Below are 21,747 nucleotides of genomic sequence, written 5' to 3' on the forward strand. Positions count from 1 at the left end.
CTGCATATTTTTTCTGTTCATCACATCAAAGATTTTCTGCCATTCCTTTCTGGCCTGCCAAGTTTCAGCAGATAGTTCTGCAACTACTCTGATAGGTCTCCCTTTGTATGTTAGGGCCCTTTTATTCCTAGCTGCTTTTAGAATTCTCTGTTTATGATATATGGTGCAGAAGATTGATTTAAGTTACGTCTCGGGAGTTCTCCATGCCTCCTTCCCTATATTGGGGAAGTTCTCAGTTATAGTTTGTTCAAGTACCCCTTCACCCCCTTTTTCTCTGTCTTCCTCTTCTGGAATTCCTTTAATAGAGATATTGTTCCATTTCACTGCATCACTCAGTTCTCGAATTCTCCTTTTGTTATCCTAGATCAATTTATCTTTTTCTTGGCTTCCTCTTTTTTTCTATAACTGTGTCTTCTAATTCACCTATTCCCCTCTCTGCCTCTTCAATCCATGCAGTGGCTGCCTCCATTTTATTATGCACCTCATTTATAGCATTTTTTAATTCATCACAACTATTTTAAAGGTCCATAATCTTTGTAGCAATAGCTACTCTGGTGTCTTCCATGCCTTTTTCAAGCCCAGCAATTAATTTTTGACTATTGTTCTATATTCTTCCTCAGTTATGTTGCTTATATCTGTTTTGAGCAATTCTTTAGCTATCATTTCTTCCTGGAATTTCTTTACAGGAGAGTTCTTCCATTTCATCATTTTGGTTAAATTTCTGTCTCTTGTAAGTTTTAAAAGCTTGTTATGCACTCTGTACCTGCAAGTCTGCTATATTAAGGGAGGCTCATTGACTGTCCATGGCCTGTCCAGTCAGGAAGTGTCCTTTTAATGGTGTCCCTTGGTCTTTCTTATTGTGCCTTCAGTTATTTTATTTCCCTACTAGTAGTGATATTTGGGACTTTCCATCACGTGTACTTTGGCTTGTTTCTTGAGGTATCTCTGGAAAGGAAAACAGACAAACAGGGAACAAAAGCGTGCAAACGCACAGACAAGCAATCCGAAAGGGAAAAAACCACACAACAACAAAAGACAAAGGACAGTCAAAAAGCATAAAACCAGAAATCCCAGCTACAACTAAAGAGCAGGGGGAGGCAGCACTAATGGAAGAGCATATATAAAGAGAGAAATGACAGGGTTGGGGAGAAAGAAATTGAACATTGACAATGGAGAGAGGCTAAAAGGCTTAATTCAGAGAGAAAAAGGAGTATATGGTAGGAGGTGGAGAGAAGGAAAGGAAGATAATGTTACCCAGAAAAACTATATAGTCTGATTATTCCAGAGAGAGAAAGGAAGGTAAAGAAGGCGGTGTAGAATATGCATCAAGAGAATGGATTAAATGTGATTGTTTAAGCAAACCAAAAAACAAGAGTGCCCAGTCCAATAGAGGGGAAAGATAAGGGAAAATCCATCTGAATAGTAAGAATTGATTTAGGGTTAATCACTGCAATACATCAATGTTGATCTTGCCCCAGGCTCTGGTTAAAAAAAAAAAAAAAAAAAAGACAGCTCTCCAGAGCAGATGAGTGTGGTTTGGTATTGGCAGGACTTGCCTCCCCTGAGGTCCTGTGGGCTGATCCCTGAGGCCCCACCTTGGTGGTTGTGGGGAGAAAAATGGCAGCGTCCCTTCTTGAACCAAGAGTTGCAACTCACTCTTTTGGGTCCCATCTCCCTGTGCTGAGGGCAGAGCCAAGGTGGGCAGTGTTCTATGTCCCAAGCCCCACCTCGTGTCCAGATCTTAGTCCCCATGCTTTAATGATACCACCTGAAATGTAATCTTACAGGCCAGGCTGCTTCCTAGCTGGGATGGAGTAGGAGAGCGTTCCTCCTTGTGCCAACTGGGACCAGGGCACCCAGCCCAAAGAAAGCACCACTGCTAGAGATAGGCTCACTCTCTCTCTGAACACTCTGCAGTTAGAGATGGGATGATAGGATCCCTCTCTGTCCTGGGCCCAGTTTTTTTTTTTTTTTTTTTATCTTCTCCAAGACAGCTCTAGGAGCAGTTTCAACTGCTCTTTCTCTTCCCCTAGTCTATCTGCGGAGGTGGCTCCCTCCCCTCCGTGCCTCCAAGTCCCGGCCCATTTTTATTTTCCTCAGTTTGCAATCACGTACCTATAACTCTGTCTTCTTAGTGGACTGTCTTTTCCTCCCAGACTCTTGCGGTTCAGTGAAGAGTCTGTGACACTTAAGAGACAAAGAACTCTGAAGTGTCTTCTGATCTAGAGTCATGTTAAAAATTTAACTCTTATTCAAATTTCCAGAGAGTAGTGTAGCTTTCCTCAAATATCAGCACTGGGAACCTCATAGGAACTCTGAGAAGGAAGAGAGGATTCTCCTTGAATAGTGTAGAACTGGCTGAATAGCCCAGGGGTAATACTTCAGGTAGTCTCCAGAGAAATCCCCCTAGGTTACTATTCCCACCTGTTTTAATTAATGAAAAAAATTAAAGTGAAGCTGCCATTGATCTAAGATTCCAGAGCTTGTTATGGTGCTGGGACTTAAAATCATGTTAGATCTACATTTTTGGAGAGTCCTAATTGTTTGAGGTGCCATCTCCATGTTATGGTAACATTCTGGATTTCAGTTATTGCTAGCCATGTGTCCCATATCTTACTTGTGAGGTGACACGTAAGTCATTTGCAATTCCTCTTTCTCACCCAAGTCCTTAATTTAGAAGGCTGTCCCAGTTTGGCTTGAATTGCCTTTGATTATTACTTCATTGTCATGCCAACTTAGTCTCAAATCTACAGTTTATCAAAATCCTCTGAGATATTTATGCCTCCATCCAACAGTTTAACAAGTAATGTTTAGGTGCAGGTATAAGAATTTGCACTTATCACCATCACATTTCAACCTGTTAGATTCTACCCATTGATATATCCAGATTATCTATATGGAATACAATTTTATCCCAATTCTATTTCTTGGCTCTGTGAATGCAATAAGCAGACATCTTATATCTTCATACATATTAATAATGCTAACAGGATGGCACTGAGGATAGAACCCAAAGCTCTGAAATCTGCCCCCTTTTTTCTTACTGAAATTAAGTCATTGATCAGAAACTTTAGGGTCAGTGTTTCAGCCATATAACACTTATGTGAAAGGAATAAGATCACCCAGGGAATTTCCTTGTGCATGGCGATACAATTAGATTGTAATTGTAAGAAAAATTATACATCCCTAAAAAGGTGTTCTAGTGCGCCTTGGGATCCCCACTCATTTCTGGATTTGATACGAAGAATTTCAATAAGACAATTTGGGATTAACTTGTTTCTCTACTGCTTACCAAAGGTGTAATTTGAGGAAAGTCATTTGAGTGCCCCTTAATCAGTTTATTCATCCACTGCGTGGTAATAATCATAAATAAGCCTGTTTAAAAAAATAATAAATGAGGTAATTGGACATAAGCATGCATTTAAAAACATTTTGCAAATGTCAGCTGTTATTATGTTTGAGACAGACATTAACTGGGATATAAAGGGAGCATGTACCTTGAAGATTTGTTCATGTACTCACGCGTCCCTTTGATCAGGATTTATCGATTGCCAACTCTGTATTAGGCAGAGTAAGAGGATAGAGCTGCAAAGACACCTAAATTTGTTCCTCATGTTTTTCCACCATCTGGTGGAGACAGACTTCTGAGTGGCTCTAACTTGTGGCCTTACAATAAAGACCTCTATTTAGCATGCAAGACATTTTATTGCAATTATTATTTCCATTTATAAACACAATAATCTCAGACAAGGGGAATAAAATTCATTCTATAGAGGGTGGATATGTTTAGATTATGCTTAAAATTTAATGTTTAATATTTAAATTAAGGACAAAAAAAAAAGAGAATGGAGACTACTGTTCAAGATCCCAGACCCCATTTCTGGGGATCCACAACATACCTGCCCCACTTTCTGGCACTGGAACATTCACTCTCTGTGAGCAGGCAGTAAGGGGACTGGCCAGATGCTGGCATATTATTCAAAGGACTTGGAATGGCACCTTGGCACTCGTGTCAAGCTGTTGCCATGCACCAACATAATACCTAAATTAGCCCTGAAAACCATGTGAGGAAAATTGCTATATTATCTATATAATGGATCTCACTTCATGTTCATCCCCAGAGAGGAATCCTATGCCTCCATTCCCATTTGAGGACTCAGCAGTCTGGCAGTGAGGCAGTTTCTACAGAGTAGAGTGGAAACTGGATTTGGTCCCCCTTAAGTCAGTGTGAAGCAGTAAAACTCAGGACAATAGTACCTTGATGCTTGATGTCATGTCGGGCTTCCTGATTGCCTCCAACTAGTGTGGCCACGAGTCTACAGACTAAACCAGGGCTGAGAGGGTGGTCACATGGATGGAGTGGAGTAATGCCATTATGGGTTTCCTGTTTGTCACTACGGAAAGGCCACACTTACCTGCTCAATCCCCATTTACTTTGTATTCTAGGATAGAGGTCAGGAAGACTATACCCCACCTGCCTATACAGCTGTGGTGTGTTGAAAGATCCCTGGACTTCAAGTAAGAAGATCTGGGTTTGAGTCTCAGTCTGTCACTTATTTTCTGTGTGACCTTGGGCAAGTCACTTCACCTATCTGAGCTTCAGTTTACTTCTCTGTTTAACTGGGAGCATATTATCCGTCTCATGGGGTTGCTGTGAGAATTCAGTGAGATGGTGCATGTGGAAGTGCTTTGTTGACTGAATATGGCTCTAAAGAAGCACAGCAGAAAGCAGAATCTCTAACAATTGGTTTCTTTTTCAGGTATTCATCCAATGGTTTAAAAACCCAACAAAATGCATCCATAAATATGCAACTGCCTTCAAGAGAGACAAATTCCTATTTTAATAGCTTGGATCAAAAGGACCTGATGGGATATTCATCTACAAGGGCCAGTTCCGTGCCCATCATCCCTTCAGTGGGTCTAGAGGAAACCTGCATGCAAATGCCAGGGGTTTCTGAAGTCAAAAGCATCAAATGGTGCAAAAACTCCTATTCTGCTGATATTGTCAATGTGAGTATTCCAGTCAGCGATTGTCTTATAGCAGAACAGCAAGAAGTGAAAATATTGCTAGAAACTGTCCAGGAGCAGATCCGAATTCTGACTGATGCCAGGCGGTCAGAAGACTACGAACTGGCCAGCGTAGAAACCGAGGACAGTGCAAGTGAAAACACAGCCTTTCTCCCCCTGAGTCCCACAGCCAAATCAGAAAGAGAGGCACAATTTGTCTTAAGAAATGAAATACAAAGAGACTCCGCATTGACCAAGTGACTGGAGATGGAGGAATCTGTGCATTCTATGCTTTGCTCAACAGGAAAGAGAGGAAATTAAATACAAATTATTTATATGCATTAATTTAAGAGCATCTACTTAGAAGAAACCAAATAGTCTATCGCCCTCATATCATACTGTTTTTTAACAAAATATTTTTTTAAAGGGAACGAAACGTTTCAGGAGGGATAAAGCTTATGATGAAAGCTTTTGAGTAGAATTCTGAATACAATTTGAGTTAGTCCCAACACCGGCCTCTTTGGCTTTTAGTAGATGTGGGTAATTCAGACCCTTAGTCCCACAGCACCAGTGTCCTCATAAAAAAGTACTGGCAGTTACCTGGGTCAAAGAGATGAGCTGTATCCTGAGGGCGGACATGCCAGTGAGCAGGCGGCCCTCGCCCTTCGGCTTGCCAGTCCCCACCCCTAAATTTCAATTCACTTGACAGCCTCATCACAGGTTAGGTCATGTCAACAAACATAGTGTTTTCTATTTCATTTGTGAAGAATGGCACAAAAACTCGGGAAAGGGGAGGGCAGGAGATAGAAAGAATAATTTGGGGGCAATCTTCACTACTCTTATGTGCCAGCTTCCTCTGAAATTTGAAGGCACAGAATCTCAGAGGGAGGTGTGAAATTATCATAGAAAAAGACGAGAAAAATCACAATGTCGTGTCAGTAAAATCATGCTAATAGAAGTGTTTTTCTTTTGAGATCGTTTAGGGGCTCCAAAGGAGCATTTCTCAGTGTGTGTGTGCCCTATGTGTGGGTGTGGGTGTGTGGGTGTGCCTGCGCGTGTGCACAGGCGTGTGTCTGTATGTGCCTGCTCACTTGAGCACAGGTATGCTGTATGCACATGTGTTCATTGTGTGTATGTGTGTGCATGTGTGTGCATATTAAGCTTGCTAAAATTTGTTCTGAAACATCAGGGAATTTAATATTCAGAAAAAAATGTTCCCTCTCAGATCTGTTCACGTTACATTTATACATTAAGTGTAAAATTCAGTTAAGTTCTTAAATCAAGGTCACTTGCATGGCGGGGTCCTTTAAAACTCTTGACAATGTCAAGATCATTTTCTGGTGTGAATAATTTTGAGAGGAACAACTATTGGCTCATTAATGATATCAGTATCACAAGGCAAGTTGAGGATGTGTGTTTATTTTGAATCATGCGTACTTAAATTATTTACGCAAGCCAATTATCACATTGACAGTTACCCTTTGCTTTCTCATCATCCTCATTATTATTTATTTTGTAGCAAGTCTACTATTTGTGGACCAAGACATTGGCTTCTGTGGTTAATATGGAAAGAATAAATTGTTGAAATCACAAAGCCCAGACTTTTCAGTTCACAGGAAGCCCCCAAAAGAACAGTGAATTGTGTTGTATGTTCATTTGGAATAAAGCAATATTTTTACCACTGCTGAGGTGAACTGAAACTTCTCCTGAAGATTTGTCTGTTTTATTTACCCTTATTTTCATGGGGCATTCAAGGAAATTAGTGTTCACCAAACCAGTCTTTTCCAGTTATTGGTGGTGTTGAGTTGTTATGTTTACACTGTTTTAAATAAAAAGGCACAGTATTTGAAAGTATATAAAAGATTTCTTTTACTGCAGTCTGGGAAGACTTTGGTTAAATTTCCTTGTGGAAGATTCACATTAAAATTGAAAGGGAATGTAATTTCTGAATCAAATATTGAATATATAAAATTCTTTCTTGAGTTTAAGTTGTTTCTGTTGAAAATACATTGCAAACTGCTCTTTGAGAACGTTCTTTAATAATAGACATATGCCATGCAGGCAAAAGAATCATTGTGTTCTTATCAACACTGTTTAGTGGAACCTCAAGGTCTCAAATGCTGAAAAAAAAAAAAACCACTTTGGTAGAAATGCATTTTATACTTAAAAGGTTTTGGTATTCATTAACTGTCCTATTATACTTACATTATTTTGAATATAGATGTAATGCTGTTAGACTCTTAAAAGATTACTAAAAGTTTTTAATGTCTAGATCATCTAGGTTCCCATTTAAAAAATTGTATCTTTTGGGGAATATTTCAGAAAGGTGGTCTTCCTTTAAAAGTATATAAAAACCCTATAAGTTGCATATCCAATATGTTAATGTGTTGAAATTTATCAAACACTAACTGGAAAGCCTCACAAGTCTTTTGAAGTCAACCTTGTTTCTTGGGTTTTTCATCAAAATGTTACCTGTTGCATACCTAAAGGATTCATACAGATTTCATCTAATTAGCAAGTTATAATTATGTGACCTGAAGCAGTCAAGTCAAATATTTACTCTAAAAAGACTAAATATTGTCAATCAAACTTGAGTCCTAATCCAACCCCTACTTTTTTTCTTAAAGTAGAACCATACATTATGTGATTATAAATACCTTCGTGCATCCTGACGAAAATGAGTATCAGGCATATCCACTGGCAGTCTGATGTAGTTTTAGAGATATAGCTACTTCCTAATTGATAAACAAGACAAAATATTCCATAAAGAACAGATATTAATGGCTGTGTCAGTGGTCATTTGTCTCCTTTTGGAATACAAAGCTCTCCTGTGAAAAGGGTCCAAGCCAAAATGCACATCTTTGGGCACCAGCTGACAAGTGCTGATAGCCTCAAGACTCAAAGTACATAAAACCTGGCAAAACACCTGGAGCCATCGCTACCTTGTCCTTCAAGCTCATGGGCCACAAAGAGGTGCTTATTTCTACAAGACACCTTTGATTTACTTCATTTTCCCTGTCTTTATTATATGAAGGCATTTGCAGATTTGTGATTAAGTAAGTTGCATATTAGTTATTTACTGAAGAACAAATGTCACTCCATTTTTTTATGCTGAATCATTTTCTGATTAGTCTTTTTTTGATATATAAGGTATATGTTATTCTAAGTTGCCAGTGACTGCTGTGGAACGCTATTGTTCAAAATATATGACCAATTTATGCTAATGAGAATAGAAATGATGTTGAATTGGCATCTAAATTTTCTGCTTTTTTTTATGTACGTTATTAAATGCTCTGGTTTACACTCTAATCCAATATTTACCTTGCCATGAGTTAAGGACTTAATGTTTGTCAATTTATCCCATCCCTAACGATTCACATCATTTCTAAGTAGCAATAGTAAGGTGTTCTGCAAGAGGAACAGAACTGACTTTAAAACTTCACAAATGAATCTCTTTTGATAATAATAGCATATCAGACGTACCAAAAAGAAACGGAGGGCCAAGCAGACTTCGAGAGAGTGCCCACTGGCTTCCGGATTAAATGACAGCTGCAATTTAAGTGAGCCCTCTGGCGACCATGGCAAAGGCTGTCGGTGACCAGTCTCCACCAGAATCCGCTTGATGTCTGCAGCAGGCATGCACACCCGTCTGCCGTATGGTGCTACAGGAAACCCTGGCTCCCTAAGTGAGGGGAGGTGGCGGTTCCTCTGATCCCAGCCCTGTAAGCCAGAAAATAGCGTCCTGAGACAAGAGCTGAAACAGTTTACTTAGAAGCAGAGCAGGAGGGGTGGGATTTTTATTTGATCTTTTGGTATCTGGGAAACATTTTATATATAAAGAATACTTTTTTATTATTATTCGATTGTATAGATTCAGTATAGTGTATTATTCGATGATAGCACATCTCTACTGTGTTTGTACTTTAGTCTTCAGAAATTCAGATTTCATCCAGGAAAGATCAGCACAGTGTTTCTGAGCTGTTCTCAATTTTAGATGCATCCCAGTATGTCATGGGAAACAATGCCTTTAAATAAGCTTTATCTCTTCCTGTTTTATTTTTTCTTTCCCTTTTAAAGAAATAGTGAGGGTAAAGAAATATGTTCCTTAAGATCCACCTTGTTTTCTTATAATAAATAATCTGTTTTCTACTGTGACTACACACCCATATACATATATACATATCTAAATGTATATGTATATATAAATATATATATATGAAATTTAGGCAGTTGGTTATTTTGTTAGCTTTATTTTTGCTTAATTTGCTTAATTTGTCATTAAGGTGAATGCCAATGAAATCAAACCATTTAGAGATAGGCCAACTTTGCAATATTTAGGCAACAAAAGCATTTTTCCAGATCTTTCTCTTCTTTAGGTAAGCAGAAATACCCTTGGGTTGGAAAATTGACAAGACTCTGGAATAAAATCTCTGCTAGGTTATCTCTTAGACACGAAGATTAAGCTATGGGTATATATGATTGCTGTTCCTATAGCTATCATGGTCTCAAATATATTTTTTACAAATATAAACATAAGTTCTCCCAAAGGTGCCTATACAGGTCCCTTTGGCTTATAATGCCCATGGGCTCTAGTGAGGAGTTGAGGTGAAGACAGAGCAGTGGGAGGGGGTAGTTAATATTACATGTCAATATCGGATTCCCAGTGAACTGTGAAGTTAATATCAGAGGTAACCAGACACAATCTTAATAAAATAGAGAGCAGGCTTCTAGTACTTTGAAAACTTCTTGTCCTAAATATCTATATTGATTGCACAGGTATTTTTGCCTATGAAATAATTGTGCAATAGCAAACAATTTATGTTGAGAGTCATCTTTGTGAAAGCTTGTGACTTATCTATACATACTAGTAGCTCCATGACCCCATCTGTCAAATACGGAGGATGATCTAGTTAATCTTCGATTTCCTACCAAACTGAATAATACCCTGTTATCCAACCATTCTAACTTAGACTTTACCTGGTCATTTATCATCCAATCGTTTCAACATGACCCCTCAGAAAATTAATAGATATGTCTTATCAGGCTTAAAAATTATTGGAACCTGTATATCAATCTATAAATAAGACTTAAATTTATAATGTTCCATTTAATTTCCATAGAGAAATAGACAGGATCACCTTTGTCATTTTTAAAGCAAATTTCCTAGGACAGGTAATGAAGAGGATGGCCAAGAGAATACCTAACTTCAAAGCTTGAGCATCAGAATTTGCCCCAGATTTTTGGAATAAAATTTGCTGTAGATTTATTTTTAAAGAATGTGTATCCTTTGTGAACCTTTATCAAAGCATGGGTAAGGGGTGCTTCAGGGAAGGCATGAGACTTTGACCATGTTCTCTTCTCACAGACACAATGACACACTCACTAGATACACAGGTTACATGTTGATATCCTCAGTTTTTTGCGTTTCAACCCCCTTTACATAAACCCTCCAGTTAATAGTGAATAAATTATCTGGGGACACTTCCACATTATCAATGGAAATAATCTGCCCTTTGGGGGGCACAATAGATGCACAGTTTACATCTTTAATTTTGGTTTTAATTACTGTTTCTGACAAATCAATATCTATTTACTCTTCCAATAGCAACCTGATTAGGACTAACATTCTTCCATATAATTTTTCTTCATCAAGACCTCAAAGTCTGAATTTCTTAGTCTTCAGTAAAATAATGTAGATAGAATGTTTAAATACAGGAATCAAAAACAACAAATCTCTAAGTTGTGTTGTGTTTTTAAAGTTACAAGGATTCCATTTAGTTATTTATAAAATCCAGAAAAATGCACATTTTTAAAAAACTTTTTGATGTTATTCAGATATCTGATGAACCATTCACACAGTCCTGTCCCACAGTAGATTGATACAGTCCTTTCTGAAATCAACTAAAATGGAAGGGCTTCAACAATCTCTGTCTGTCTGTCTCTCCCTCACACACACACACAAAACACAAACACACAGCATGTTAAAATTCAACGTTCCTCTTTTTCCTTAGAGATTTCTCTTACAGCTCACTCAGATGTGTCCAAAATCTCGTGACATGGATGTCCTTGGATCCAAATATGTTTCAAAGGAAATGTACATAGCAAAAATATATAGTGATTCTCTTTTTAAGCTCTGTTCTATACAGCCTGATGTTGAATCCTGTCTTATCACAAAAGTCTGGAGAGCAGATATATTTGTTCAAACTGAAATAAATGGAAGAACATATTACTCACCATTAACTTGATATGCATTGCGGAGCCTGGGTGGCTCAGTTGTTTAAGTGTCCGACTTCAGCTCAGGTCGTGATCTTAACGGTTTGTGGGTTCAAGCCCCACGTTGGGCTCTGTGCTGACAGCTCAGAGCCTGGATCCTGCTTCGGATTCTGTGTTTTCCTCTCTCTCTGCGCCTCCCCCATTCATGCTGTGTTTCTGTCTCAATACTAAATAAACATCAAAAAAATTTAAATTGATATGCATTAAAGTGGCCACTGTGTATATTTCAAAGTTAATTTGAGGGAAATACCTGACTCCCTCTTATTTTTTCAAGTATCCAATTATACATATTAAATCTAAATGAAAAATGAATTCTCTGGTTCTTCATAACATATTTTATTAACCGATTTAACCATATCTTAAGTAAAGTATGTAAGTCACATGCAGAAGCATACATACAGAATGGTCAGAATATCTTTAGTAGTTATATAAAAATTAAAAAAAAAAAACAGGAAGAATCTCTTGTGCCTGTGGTAGTGATTTTGTTTCAAGGAGTATACATGTTTCTTTTTCCAAGAAATCATTTCAAAATTCTGTTCTCTATTCTGTGACATAGATATGAAGGCTATGGAAAATACTATAGATGTGTGTCCCTTGACAACCCAATATATACTGGTTACATTATGTGGCACTTTATTTCAAGGGAGATACACCCCTTAAAAATCATTATAGTAATAATTTAAAAGTAATCTTGACTCTATCATGTAAGTTTTCACCTGTGGAGGGACTCCTTGACTACCATTTCCCTGTTGTATCTTCTCAGTAGTCTTTGACGAATCTGGAAACTCAGATCCCCTTAGGTTGGGTTTTTACTTCTCATTTATTAAACAGGGAGTTTTCAGTTAAATGAGAGACTAATGTGATTTTTTAGAGAAAATAGCTTTGTTCTTTTGAGTTGTGTTAGTGGAAGAGTAAACTAGTAATGTTTCAAATGTATGTGATAATAAGGTTCATGACTTTAGCCAATATCTTCTCAAATACAGATAGCCTAGGGCCCTTTCATTTTCCAAATATTGTTAACAGACTCTTCAACCTTCTTATTTTTTACAACAATAATTTCTATTTTGTAAGAGAAATATAAAGTTACCCATTTATGAAAAATAAAATAAATAAAACAAAATGATCATCTTTAAACATTGAATAAAAAATTAATAACACCATTTTTAAAGGCTTCAAATAAAATACTAACAACTAAATATCAAACCTAAGGCTAAAATAATGTAAAGAAATATTAGGTAAATGGTTTGCAAAATAAGATGGCTATCTTTTTCCTAATTCTCTATAAACTGAACTCTTTCCATAATACTATTTCATTTTTCAGAATTTCTATTGGGCATTAATAATGCCTACTGAGCTCAAACATTTAATATACTCAAATTTACACTTTTGCCATTCCTTCCAACTTGACACAAATTCATGAAAATCTCTGTTTAAGATGGGGAAAATGTACAGATTTGTAGAACGAGTCTTTAAATATTAATTCATTCTTATTTTCTCATTGACGGCTTTCTCTGAATGTTCCATATTCTAAGCTGAACATAGATGAAGCTACTGAATCAAATATGGAGACAGATGCTGACACATTCTGAAAATTAAAATGTGAGGACCAGATATATGGACTTGTAAAACAGGAAAAGGCAGGTTCACTTGGAATGCCTTAGGGAAGTTAGAGATTCAGGTACTCATAGCATCTGAGAAAGGTCTACTGCAGTAAGTTAATAATTAAGGCCAAGCCAAACAATCAATCAATCAATTAAAGCCAAGTACAGTCACTAAATGACCAGTCTTGTTTATGTGAATCATCCACCTTTTTCTTTCCTGCTGTATCATTTTGAAAGCAAAATCCAGTCATTGTATCACTTAATCAGTAAAAGATTGGTAAGTTTACAGTCTTTCTTGGGTCAACAACCTAAACAGTTAAAAAGTTTACCATAGAGTTTGAGAAATGGGGTATTCCTTTTGTTTATAAAAACAAAAAACATAGTTTGACATTCAGTAGAAAAGTAGCTTGTCCTGCAAATTCCATTTATTCTAGCTGAAAAAATGTAGTAATAATAATGAAGCATTACTATGGGTCCTTTCTCCCCTGAGAAAGGAGAGATAGGCACTTGGTGCCAAGAACATCTACACAACAGATAGTTAGACTTAACTGGTTTTCTTTTGCCTTTGCTTTTCTTCCTATCTTATTTTAAAATTCATGTCACTGAGAGTGTGAAAAAGATAATAATCAGCATGTATTCAACAATACTAAGACCATACTAAGCAGGGGTTTTGTGTATTTTCTACTTATGTGCATATTTCACGGTTATCTTCCTACTGTTATGTTGCATTATAATGTTTTAAATAATATGTCATACTGTCCCATAGTAATGCATTGTCTTTGTAAAGATTTAATTTAAAGGCTACTTTAATTCCAGTTTGTTCCTATGTTATGACTTATTTAGAAACTTTATTATTATTTGACATTTAAATTGCTTTGATTTATTCACTACCATAGGTAACTCTACAATTAATATCATAGAATACACATTAATTCTTCTTTTTTTTTGTAAGGAGAAACTGCAGGTTCATGAACAAGTTTCATAGGGCCTGTAAACACTCAAAATTGTAAGCTGTGCTGGTGTACAGGTCAGTATGTGTGTATTTTCGGTGTGGTGGAAAGGTATCTAAAAATTTCATAAGGTTAGTAAAGAAATGTGTGAATGTCAATAGTTTAAGAAAACCTCCTTTAAGTAATTCCCCAGTTACACATTGCAAGAAGTTTATATGGGTGGGTCAATGAAGATGAGGGGTTATTTTTTGTTTGTTTGTTTTTAGTTCATTATTTTATTATGTTTTAAATATGCCTCTGTTTTGTTTTGTTTTTAGAGCAGCTTTAAATTCACAGCAAAACTGAGGGGAAAGTACAGAGATTTGCCATATAATCTTCGCTCCCACACATGCCTAGCCACTTCATGATCAACATTCCTTATGAGAGGGGTACATTTCGAACAACTGAAGAACCTATGTAGACAGACCATAATCACCAAAAATCCATAGCTATTACCTGACAGTTCACTCTTGTTACTGTCTCTTCTATGAGTTTGGACACATGTATAAGGGCATGCATTCATTGTTATGGCATTATGCACAGTGTTTTCACTGCCCTAAAAATCCTCTAGACTCCACCTCTTCATTCTTCCTCTTCTCAGCAACCACTAATCTTTTCACTGTCTCCACGTGACCACTTTGGAAAGTTGTTTTAGACATTACTTAGTTGATCTTTGGAAGTGGCTAACATGTTCAGTTTTAACATTACTTGAATTTTTGTTTGCTTATTTACTTTGCATAGCAATAAAGCACATTGTCACTAGCATGGATTAGGTGTCTTCAGAAATGTGTCATTTTCATGAAGCTTAATTTTCATTTGTAATTAGGAAAAAATTTACATGCTTACACATAAAATTATAAGAAGAAAAATTAAGACCACCACCAGGAGATAACCACTATTAATATTTGAATATATTGCCTCCCAATATTTTTAATTGAATAAATATATAGACACCATATGTCATTTACAAAATTGGAGTCATCTAGTATTTCAAACATTTTATCCTGCTTTATCAACTTTACATACAGTCTCTGATAATTTCCTCAACTTCCTTTTTACTTACTATTAATTGCTATATGAGTCATTATCTGGATGTGTTTTGTCTGGATGAAACATATTCATATTTTCAAAGAGCTCTTTAAACATTTGTCACATGTTATTCAAATGATTTTTAAATACCTACATTTGATTTGTGTCAATGTTTAAATACTGTATATACACACATATGCATTAATTTTTTTTGGCATAAGTATATTTCTGTGTATAGGTAGACAAATATATTAGGTTCTCCTACAGTATTAACTGTCTTTTGGAGCAGCTCCCTGGAGGGATTTTGATCATCAAAATCATGGTATTTGCTAATATAGACAGGTGGATAAAAAGACATAAGCCCTAGAGAAACCTCTGTTACTAAATTCACCTCTCCATTCCACATTAAAAACAAAACAAAACAAAATCGAATGTTGCAAAATAAAGAAGATGATGGTTTAAAAAGTGCCATCAGTTTTGGAACTCAGGAGACATGACATTAACAAAAAATATCATTGTAATGAACTGAGAATATGCCCAGCACTAGATGTTTGACATACAATCACTTACCCAAGTCTTCATAGTAACCCTATGAAGTAGGTATGCACATTGTTCCCATTTTAAAGATGAGGAAATCAAGGCACAGAGAAGTTAAGAAATTTGCCTGAGATTACACAGATAACAAACTGTAAGGGGCTGGATTTCAAACCAGACTTCATACAGACTTACCTTTATTTTCTAAACTTTATCATCTTTCTTGAAGAATTTATTATAATCATAGTTCAAACATCCATGATAAGGTAGACTCTCCAAAGCTAAGTGAGGATGATTCTGACCTCAGTTAACTAAATCCAGCAAATGAATATAACAAGTGCTCAAAATGAGTGCAGAGCATAGAACTATGCATCCGATTTTGCGGGTTATTTGTAATCCTCACATATGAAATACAGCAATCAGATAGCTACCAAAATGACTATTTCCTCTCCCAAGTATGACAAGTAAGGGAGGCAGGAAGAAGACAAGAAAGACCATACCTATGGCCTTGGCTACATCCACTGCTCCCAGTAAGTGAAGAATGGGTACACAGCAGTGGTCCTCAGATCATCGGCTTCATAAAAGCAGAAGTTGGCACTTTGTGTGGCTGTATTCCCCTCCTCACTCACTTCAAGGTGCCACATCACTGAAATCTTAACATAAATCTATGTCAACTGTCCCTCAAGCCTATGATCTGAAAGAAGGATTTTGTGTGTGCACGTACATGGTAATAAGAATAAATAAAGTAGATTCATTCAGTCTCTGCTACACTCACCATTATCAGTCAGACATAAGCCCTAGAGGAACCTCTGTACAGTCAAGGGTACAAAATACCCCGGCAGTAGAATAGTGAAGCCACTTGCAGGCAAGAACAAAGGCCAAACATAGCTTTCAATCTGTAGAAGTCATGACTTTTCAAAATGAGATTTGCTATATAATGCTGCGAAATTACCAGCTATTATGTCAAGAAAATGTATACTCAGAAATGAAATAAAAGACTAAGGGCAATGGGGTGAGACTCAGTAAAAGAGCAAACATTGTATAAAGAAGAAAGTCAGGGAAATTTTTTCTAAAGAAGGAGAAATAATGAAGGCAGAACTAAAATCTGACAGAACTAGTAAACAGGAGAATTGGGTAAATGTAAAGTTATGCTCCAACAGCATTACAGCTAGAAACACAGCTGTCTAATTTCTTACTCTTCCTCCCTAAGATATGTTGTTCCAAAATTTAAAAAGTAATAACAAATAGAAAATGTTTTAACAGTTAAAAAAGCAAACAAATGTAATTTTTTTTCTAAAGAGGAAATAAAATATCCAGTTAAGGGAGATTTTAAAAATATGAAGAAATATATAAAAAATATTTAAACCAGTGAAAGTTGTGCTTAGTGGCACCCTCAGAGTCTTAAACAAATTCAACATTAAAAAGAAGAAAAGTGTTGTACTAAATCAACTAAGAAAGTTAGAGAAAATATAATCCACTTTTAAAAATAAATGATGTAAAGGGAGAAATTAGATAATTGGAATAAAGAAAAGTGTGGAAGTAATAGCAATTAAAAAAAAAGAAGTGCATAAAGTTAGGAAAACAATTTTAAAATGAGAAATAAAATCAAATACAGAAAATAAAAAGCAAGTCTATAAATCACAAATATAGAACATATTCTTTCAATTATTTTTGAACAGCATAAATAAGTTTCTGTTCCTTACTATGAAAATCCAACTGAAACTTAGGACTTTTCTGGGAAAATAAAATGTACCAAAAGGCTTAAAAACAGAAAATCTGAGTTATGGAAATACTTATGGGAAAATAAATAGAAATAAAAATGTTTTCCTTCCAAGATTTATTTAACTATTTACAATGGGTGTCCAGGTCCAGATAGATTTGTATGTAAGTCTGTTGTGTCTATATCTAGATAGATAGATATTATATATATAATACATAAATATATACACACATATAAAATATGTATTAATTACATATTACATAGTTGACATGGAATTATTAATACACACATACACACACAAGATGTTAAAATGATATTCTCTCTCCAAATTTCGACTGGGAGGCAAGTGCAATAGCTGCTTTGTGCTTCTACTTCCTAGCGTAATCTTTACATCACCTCAGAAGGATATGCCATTAAATGTTAAAGCCATGTCTGCCATGGTAGCCATCATTTGCTTCTGCCTATAAAAAGGTGAGTTCTGAAAGGAGAGATAGTTCTTTCTGAGAGAACTGTCAGAATTCTGTGCTGTTTTATTTTTTAAATGGAGGAAGGATGGGTTCCTCTCACATCAAGTCAAGTGAGAGGGCATTCAGAGAGCCTCGTGTGCGGGGTGCCTGGGTAGCTTAGTTGGTTGAGTGCTTGACTCTTGTTTTTGGCTCAGGTCATAATCCCAGGGTTGTAGGACTGAGTCCTGTGTCAGGCTCTGCACTGAGTGTGGAACTTGCTTAAGATTCTCTCTCTCTCTTTCTCTCTGTCTCCTTCTCTCTCTCTCTCCTTCTCTCTCCTTCCCTCTCTTTCTCTCCCTCTCTCTCTCTCTCCCCCTTTCCCCAGCTCACACTCACTCTCTCTCTTCCTCTCAAAAAAAAAAAAAAAAAAAGAAAAAAGAAAGAAAGAAAGAAAAAGAAAAAGAAAGAAAAGAAAAAAAGAAGACCCTCATGTGATCCCATAGCAAGGGGGGGACCCCTTGGAGTTCTAGCCTGGGTAACTGAAAGAACAAAATCCTGGCTGAAGCTTGCTTGCCAATTGCCAGATTAAGGAAACACAGAACCATGAGGAGAGGAGGTCCGTGTATTGGTCTCAGGGTAAAGATACATGTTCCCTGTGCCCATGAAGCTGTGTGGCAAGAAGGACTGCCTGAGGCAGCACTGTGACCCAACAGATTCCACACAGTTGGTCTAGGGATAAGGAGAGGGCATGGGCAGGGGAAAGCATCAGCCCTGTCTGGTAGAGGATCTCCAGCAACCCCCAAAAAGTGCTGCATAAAATAAAGCATTTGCATTTTTCCATCTGTCTTATTCAAAGGATGGAAGCTAAACTTGTTCATTTTCGTCTTCCTTTTTCCTTTCCTTGCCATGGTGTTCTACAAGGTCAGAGAGCAAGTGCAAAAAGGAGCCAAGAGGGAGGTCAGCCAATCTCTGCCTTTAGGCATCCAGCTCTATTTCTTATAAATATTTGAATCTCAAAACCTTTTATCAAATACTGTTGTTTGGCAGAAAGGTCTTTGGGAAATCTGTCTTGTCCAATGTCACATAAATACGTGTGAAAACTTCTAAGTGAAATACTTACAAATGAATTATACTAATATTTTAAAAAAGAAATCACCATGACAGTATAAGGTTTATTTCAGCAATTTAAGATTTTCAATAGTGGTGTATTGTAACATGATTTATCTCCATAAATAGCAAAAATCAGATGTGATTTAATTTCCAATTCAGAATAAAGCATTTAGTTAATAGAGGGAAAGAATTCACTTCCTTAACAAAAGTCAGTCATCAGTAATTAAACATCAAATTCATCTCCCTTTTGAGAAAAAGGCCAGTCTCTCACTATTAGTACTGTTAATTAAGTTAACAGGATGACTAGTATTTAGCAATAACAAAGGAATAAGAGAATAGGTATAACTATAGAAGAGAGAGAATCACAATGATGGAACAGAAAATTCAAGAGTTAACAGAATGATACTGTAAATGATTTAAATGATAAGCCTATCAACAAAATGGATTAAGTGGGTAGGAAAAAATGTGCCAAATATGATCCAGTTTGCAGCGTTATCATAAATATACATTACCATGAAATAAACCTAAGGGAACGGCCAAATAAAATAGCATTAATGAAGATTTAAATAAAGGAAAATATGTTTCCTTTTAGTGGGAAAACTCCCTGGTTTAAACTTGTCAAGGGGCTACGGTTTCATTCATTAATACAATGCAGCTAAAGAAAAGGCATGCTAAAAATATTTTGGAGAATACATGAGTGAGAAGAGTCAAAACCAGCTTCAAAAATAAACCTACATGGAAAAAATGAGCAAGAGTTTAGTGTATCATCAAAGATGTTAAAATGCTGCAATTATTAAATCTTAGTGAGTTCATGCAGGTACTGAAAGAAGAGAAACATAAGTGACAACCCAGGAACATACTAGGAAAAGAAATTTAATAGAAATTCAGGACATTTAAAATTAGGATAAAAAATAAAATAAATTATAAGTTAAGTTCACCTTATTTTAAAAAAGTTGCTAGAAAACTGGATAACTTAAAAAAGAGAAATATAGGATCCTACCTCATACCATATACTATAATAAATATTGATGAACTAAAGAGCTAAATGAAATAGATAAAACCATAAAAGACCTAGAAGAAATAGAGTTGGCAAGAACTTTTTAGAAAAAGAAACAAAGAGAAAACTCAAAATTGAACGATATTTAGAAGAATAGATTTCTATGTTGCTATGTATAAAAACATAAAGTACATAATGAAATTGGAACAATGTTTACAGAATAGATTATCAAAGCTTAATGTCTTAGATTTTAAAAATAATGATATATATATACATATACAACTATTTGTGGCTGGAATATCTCATCATAGAAGTTATATATTGAAAATCACACAAGAATTCATGTATAAGAATATTAACTATACCTTTATTTATAAGGGGAAAAAAGCCTAATGGTCAAAAAAATCATATTTTATATAATGATAAAATACTACTAAATCCTATGAACGTAAAATATCTTTAGCCATTGTTCTCACTGAATTTAAGATATAGGATAAAATTGAATTACAATTGTATAACATCAGTAATACATATATATAGCATGTGTTCCTATCTTTTTCCCATGTGTCTATATACATACATGAGTAAAACCAACCTAACAGCAATTCAAAGACACCAAAAAATGCACTACAGAGAAACAATTATGATATCACAGGAAGATGGAATAATGTTGAATTATTAATTACCATGCTCTGAGAGAATATTGATTGCTTTAGAAAACTTTCTCAATATAAGCTATTGGAAGGAAATATTAAAATATTAACAATGGTTACTTAAGTGTGGTAAGATGTTGAGAATTTTAGAGCATTTTCAACATGTTCTATTTTTTTATGATGGGTATAGTTTACTTTTATATTAAGAAAATTTGTTAAATATAATTTTCAACAGTCCAATGTGGGGAACCCACTTCAATTGTCCATTATAAGTAATGGCTTTGTTCCCATTCTTACAAATCCTAATTAGTACATTGTTTTATGGTGTTTTCTTTGAAGGGATTTGCCTTTTAGTTTTTGGCATGCCTCTTTGGTATGATTAACTGGGGCCTCTGTTCCACTCCTCTGCGTTGCAATTGAGTGTTTGTTATAGAGGAAGCAACAAGAAGCAGGACAATATTATTATGTTCTCCCCCGAGGCTTCTTATTTTCCAGAGATTAGACTATTTGCTCAACAGCACCAAGTTGCTGTAACAATTTCTTTCTCATTTCCCTGACACCCAGGGGCAAATGGCAACTTTCTTGTCTGTCACTTTCCAACTCAGGAAGCTGACGCATAATTCTGTCTGTTATTTAATACTTGACAGATAGCCCCCAGCATCAAACCATCCATGAAAACTGTTGCTCCCTGGCACGTGGAAATGCTGCATAAGCTTTTGACATTTGAGTAGCTAAGGACGGATTCGGGGTGGTTCAAAAAAACTTTTTTTTTTTACATCATATGTGATACTGAACTGGTTCATAGAATTCCAATAAAATGACAGTAATTATTACTGCTCCTTGAAGCAAAGCTAAAATGTCCTGTTATGCCCTTTGACAATGTGAAGTCTGACTCCAGAGAGGGCAGGGAGGAATCAGTCATTGAGTAGCAGAGCCTCTGTGGCAGGGGAGAAAAAAGGTTGTGCTACTAGCCAGGGTGCTTTCTGTGGGGTGAGAAAGAGCACTTATGCCATAAACTTACTCATTTCTCCCTTACAAAAAACTATGCTCATCAAGTTTTTCCCATGCAGAGACTGGGTGGACAGAATAGGTGAGATAATTCTCCACACGTGTCCTACACATAAACATGTTCACGTGTTTCCCTCCTCCCTTCCACTGGTATCTACTGGGAGCTTACTATGTGCAAGATCAAGTTCTAAGGGCAGTAGATAGAGTGGCCAACAAAACTGATGAGCTACTTACCTTCATTCAGCTAGAGTTCTTTGTGAGAGACCACCAATAAGTGAATAATCAACTAAATAACATAATTTCAGCTTGTTATTTAAAAACCTTATGAAATGGAGAAGAGATGGGTGGGAATGGAGAGAATGGAGCTATTTTAGGAAAAG

General features: G+C 36.1%; 1 protein-coding gene across 1 annotated transcript in view; it reads left to right on the forward strand.

Annotated features, from left to right (window-relative positions):
• NRG3 (neuregulin 3) overlaps positions 1-6,989 on the forward strand; it is a 1,058,459-nt gene extending 1,051,470 nt beyond the window's left edge. The window contains exons 16-17 of the mRNA XM_029919916.1: positions 4,447-4,518; positions 4,761-6,989. Coding sequence (XP_029775776.1) covers positions 4,447-4,518; positions 4,761-5,268 — 580 coding nt within the window. The 3' untranslated portion in view covers positions 5,269-6,989. The remainder of the gene's footprint in view (positions 1-4,446; positions 4,519-4,760) is intronic.
• The last annotated feature ends 14,758 nt before the right edge of the window (positions 6,990-21,747 follow it).

Source organism: Suricata suricatta, chromosome 2, assembly GCF_006229205.1.
Source record: "Suricata suricatta isolate VVHF042 chromosome 2, meerkat_22Aug2017_6uvM2_HiC, whole genome shotgun sequence".
Lineage (NCBI taxonomy): Eukaryota > Metazoa > Chordata > Mammalia > Carnivora > Herpestidae > Suricata > Suricata suricatta.